This window comes from Nematolebias whitei, chromosome 12 (genome assembly GCF_014905685.2).
Source record: "Nematolebias whitei isolate Nwh7 chromosome 12, NemWhi1, whole genome shotgun sequence".
Classification (NCBI taxonomy): Eukaryota; Metazoa; Chordata; class Actinopteri; order Cyprinodontiformes; family Rivulidae; genus Nematolebias; species Nematolebias whitei.
Genome location: NC_056509.1, coordinates 48,760,602 through 48,765,455, shown reverse-complemented (window position 1 = coordinate 48,765,455; position 4,854 = coordinate 48,760,602). Strand labels below are relative to the sequence as shown.

Below are 4,854 nucleotides of genomic sequence, written 5' to 3'. Positions count from 1 at the left end.
TAGTTCATCCTAAGGTAAGATAAGTTCATCCTATGGTAAGTTTAGTTCATTCTAAGGTAAGATTAGTTCATTCTAAGGTAAGATTAGTTCATCCTAAGGTAAGATTTGTTCAACCTAAGGTAAGATTTGTTCAACCTAAGGTAGGAGTTCTCTCACGGTGGAGATGTCTGATGAAGGGAACAGCCAATCAAAATTAAGCTCAGATATGATTAGGATTGTGTTGTCAATGTTCCAGACCGTCAGAGATGAGATTGGTTTTATTTTATTCTTCTCTATGTGTCCTTCTGAAGAAGAAAGTGAACTTAAATAAACTTTGACTTCTGTCTCTGTTCTCCTCATAAAACAAGAAGGAGAATATTTCTTCCTGATTCTACTTTCACAACAACTCAGTGAAGGAGTCGGTTCCTCCCAGATAAAACAGAACCTCATCAGTGCCGTTCATCATTCTGACTGTAGCTTGGCTCATCTGCTCTGGGTTTTATATTCAGCAGCCGACAGACTCAGACCTTCGGCTCGTCTGAATCTTCAGCAGCTGGAGAAGGTTCTGCAGCATGGCCCGAGTCCAGAAGAGTAGTCCAAACATGAATTATCTGTTTCCAGACTGAAACAAAACCAGAGCTGAACGTACCTTCTGTCCAGGCAGACCGGCATCACCAGGGTTTCCTTTGGGTCCGGGACGGCCCTGCAGACACAAACATCCAGACAACTGGGTCAGAAACTCTGACTGGTCCTGGTTCCGGACTGATTCCCATTTACAATCAAGCTAAAAACTAAAAACTCGGTGAAACAAGAAATCCAGTGAGACAGAAAGCTCAAGTTAGACAGGAAGTTCAAGTGAAACAGGAAGTTCAAGTGAAACAGGAAGTTTGAGTGAGACAGGAAATGAGACAGGAATTCCAGTGAGACAGGAAGTCCAGTGAGGGGTTGAACCAAGATGGCGATAAGATCAGACGTACATTAACGTGGACACTGTAACCAGGGCTTAATTTGTAAACCAATTGATGCCGGAACTCAAATAGCAGGCGGTCCGGTTAAACATCTGTAAACATTTGATTGATTAAAAACAGGTCTCTCTTGTAAATGGGTCCTCGAGACTCAATGAGACTAACAACCTGTATAAATAAAGGTTGAATTGAAATTACTATTTTAGAGAAGCATCCCCCCTACACGAACTCTTCTTTGCTGAATTCAGTCCTGCGTGTTGTTCTGCTCCAGTCTTGATCACCACCGCCTTCAGGCGCTTCAGTTCTCATTTGTCTAAGGACAACCCATCCATCCATTTATTTCATGAAAGTAAATTGTCTTTTTGACATTTTCTCTGTTATTTTGACAAATTAGTGCCGTTGTTTTGAAATGTGATGTAATGTGAATAATACATCAAACATTTCACTCTTATTTTTACTGTAAGCATTTTTATTTATTATCTCTGAAATGTTTGCAGGAGTTCAGACACATCAGCAGTTGTGCGCACTCTGCTGAGCTGTCTGGAGACGCTCCTGTGCATAAAACATGTACTGTCTCAGGGCGCACAGCTGAAGGTGGATGAAGATGCTCAACCCCGTGGGACATGTGGTCCGCATCTCTGCTGAGCAGGAGCGTGCGCTGGTGCGCATAGTGCGGCTGGAACATCCACTCCACAGAACGTCTCCTCTTGTTATATTTTTAATAAATAATACAAATAAAAACGTGCGATGACTTTGGACTTTTATGGGCGGAGATTTGAGTTGCCTTATCTGAGCAGTCAAAATGAGAGTTCCCGGACCTTGTTCCGGCAGGATCCAGCTCAAATTAACCACTGGCCGTAACTATCTGCACAACTAAACCAAGAAGACGTTAATTGTCACCAACAATCACAAAGACAAGAAAGAGGACCGTGAGTACTCTCCTCAGTCAAGGATTTCAATTAATGTGAGATCTTTATAACGTTACGAGAACAAATTACGCCGCTCCAAACCGACTAGCTGAGAGCAGCGTGGCACATCGGCTAACGTGAGAAATGACTAAACCGAAGAATACTAACTTGGTTCAACTTGCAGATATGGAGACTGAAACAGCAAAAGAAAAGTAACTGTTAGAGAAATGCACTCCTTCACTTGTTCGGCTGGAAACAATGGTGAACGTAACTCAACACCCAACACGCCGGAGAAACAGAAAGTGAAGAAAGATAAAAATGAACCGACAGCTCAACACGAGGAGCCGCCATTATCAGAGCTACAAAACACCATAATCACAGCAGTCTTTGAGAAGATTAATGAGAGAGCGGATCAGACCGTCATGGCTGTCCAGTATAACACAGTCCAAATTAATGACTTAAGTCATTGGAACTCTGCCACCAAGAAATAACTGATCTGAAAAAACAAAATACCACACTGCAAGAACGTTGTAAACTCCTGGATCAGAAAGTTTCTGAGCTGGAGCTCAAAGTCAATGACGCAGATGGTTACAGCCGCCAACTTAACCTACGACTGTACGGAGTCCCTGAAGACAAACCTACGACTGTACGGAGTCCCTGAAGACAAACCTACGACTGTACGGTGTCCCTGAAGACAAACCTACGACTGTACGGAGTCCCTGAAGACAAACCTACGACTGTACGGAGTCCCTGAAGACAAACCTACGACTGTACGGAGTCCCTGAAGACAAACCTACGGCTGTACGAAGTCCCTGAAGACAAACCTACGACTGTACGATGTCCCTGAAGACAAACCTACGACTGTACGGAGTCCCTGAAGACAAACCTACGACTGTACGGTGTCCCTGAAGACAAACCTACGACTGTACGGAGTCCCTGAAGACAAACTTACGACTGTACGGAGTCCCTGAAGACAAACCTACGACTGTACGTTGTCCCTGAAGACAAACCTACGACTTTACGGAGTCCCTGAAGACAAACCTACGACTTTACGGAGTCCCTGAAGACAAACCTATGGCTGTACGGTGTCCCTGAAGACAATAAAGACAACTAGAAATTTCTTGGAGAAACTTTGACGGGGACTGTCAGGCTGCTGCCAATTAAAAAAATTGATCTGACAGGACTATGTGTTGGGGTTCGCTCCAGCTACCACTATACCAAATTTCAGCTGAATAGCTCTAAAAACGCCTGAGTTATCATATTTTTTTCCTTTTTAGGTAAGGTGGCCATCTTGGATTTTTGATTTTCAGTCAGAATCTATTTAGGGATCATTGTCAGCTACCAGTATGCCAAATTTCAGCTCAGTATCTTTAAAAATGGCCGAGTTATCATATTTTTTTCTCTTTGAACAAAGGCGGCCATCTTGGATATTTGATTTTCATTAGGAATGTATAAGAAGTTACTCTCAGCTACAATCATACTTAATTTCAGCTCAATATCTCAAAGGATGACAGAGGTATAGTCAGTTTTGTGTTTGTTGAAGTAGCTATGGCAGCCATCTTGAATCAAAATGGCTCCAAACATTATTCAGCTCTAGAGATACATGTGATGATTACTTTCAGTGAGTTTCAAACAAATCCAACAGTGAGTTTCTGTTTTCTTCAGGGACCTCTACACCAAGTCATGTGACTTTACAGCAGCAGATACTGAGGAGTGTTCCCCCATTCATTTCCTAAGGGGAAATATGGTGTCTTTGTTAGCAAAATATGTCACCATGGTAACTCCAATTGCCAATAAAAGTAATAGCTCACTTTTCGACATTGAGCCGGTCATGTGTGGGGGTACATGTTGCGGTTCGAGCCACATTAACAGTAACGTAGCAAAAATAAAGAAACGCTCATTAGGTGTAGAATAACAGGTGCGTTCCATGGAGGCTCTCCTATGCTCTGCAGTGACAGTCCCCAATAACATTTAAAAATCTGTCCAAGAACTATGTGAAGGACTGCTACCAGAGACCCAAGTGAGGACGGTGCTCTCAGCAATGGACATTGATTGATTAAACTCATCCCCAAACCCAGAAAAGATCAATTGATTATTGAAAATTGGAGACTAATTCGTCTTCTAAACAATGACGCTAAAATATTTGCAATCATCTTTGCCAAACGACTGAAATTAGGTTTAAATGATATTATTGGTGAAGAGCAATCTAGATTTATGCCTGAGGAAACATCCATCCATCCATTATCTTTATCCGCTTCTTCCATTTTGGGTCACGGGGGTCGCCGGTGCCCATGTCCATCAATCACTGTGCGAGGGGCGGGGGACACCCTGGACATGTCTCCAGTCCATCACAGGGACACATAGAGACAAACGAGACAAACAACCATTCACTCTCTCACTCACACCTAGGGACAATTTAGAGTCACCAATCAGTCTAACATGCATGTTTTTGGTCTGTGGGAGGAAACTGGAGCACCCGGAGAAAACCCACGCATGCACGGAGAGAACATGCAAACTCCACCCAGAGGGGCCCCTGGACCGGGGTTTGAACCAGGGACCTGCTCGCTGAGAGCCTGAGGAAACATTGTAACAATATTCGAATAATATTGGACATGATTGATTACAAAGAATTTATACTTTATGACAGCTTTATTCTGTTTATTGACTTATATAAAGCCATAAATCATAAATTTATGTTCAAATCTAATAAATGTTTTGGATTCAGAGACGATTTTTCAAAGAGAATTAATACCCTGTATCAGGGCTGTAAGAGCTCGGTCAAGCTGGCACATGGGACGAGAAGACTGAACATCAATCGAGAATTTAGACAAGGTTGTCTTTTAAGTCCATTCTTATTTCTTCTTGTTACACAGATCATGTCTGTACATGTTAAAAAAGGTAAAGTTCAGGGAATCTCAGCTCTAGACAGACACTTCAAATGATCACAACTGGCTGATGATACTGCAGTATTTATCTCTAATGTACATGAAGAGAGTAATGAT

General features: G+C 42.4%; 1 protein-coding gene across 1 annotated transcript in view; it reads right to left on the bottom strand.

The window, feature by feature from the left end:
* LOC119417984 (collagen alpha-1(XII) chain) overlaps window positions 1–4,854 on the bottom strand; it is a gene marked incomplete in the record, with an annotated part of 211,081 nt that overhangs the window by 10,385 nt on the left and 195,842 nt on the right. The window contains 1 exon segment of the mRNA XM_037685231.1: window positions 629–682. Coding sequence (XP_037541159.1) covers window positions 629–682 — 54 coding nt within the window.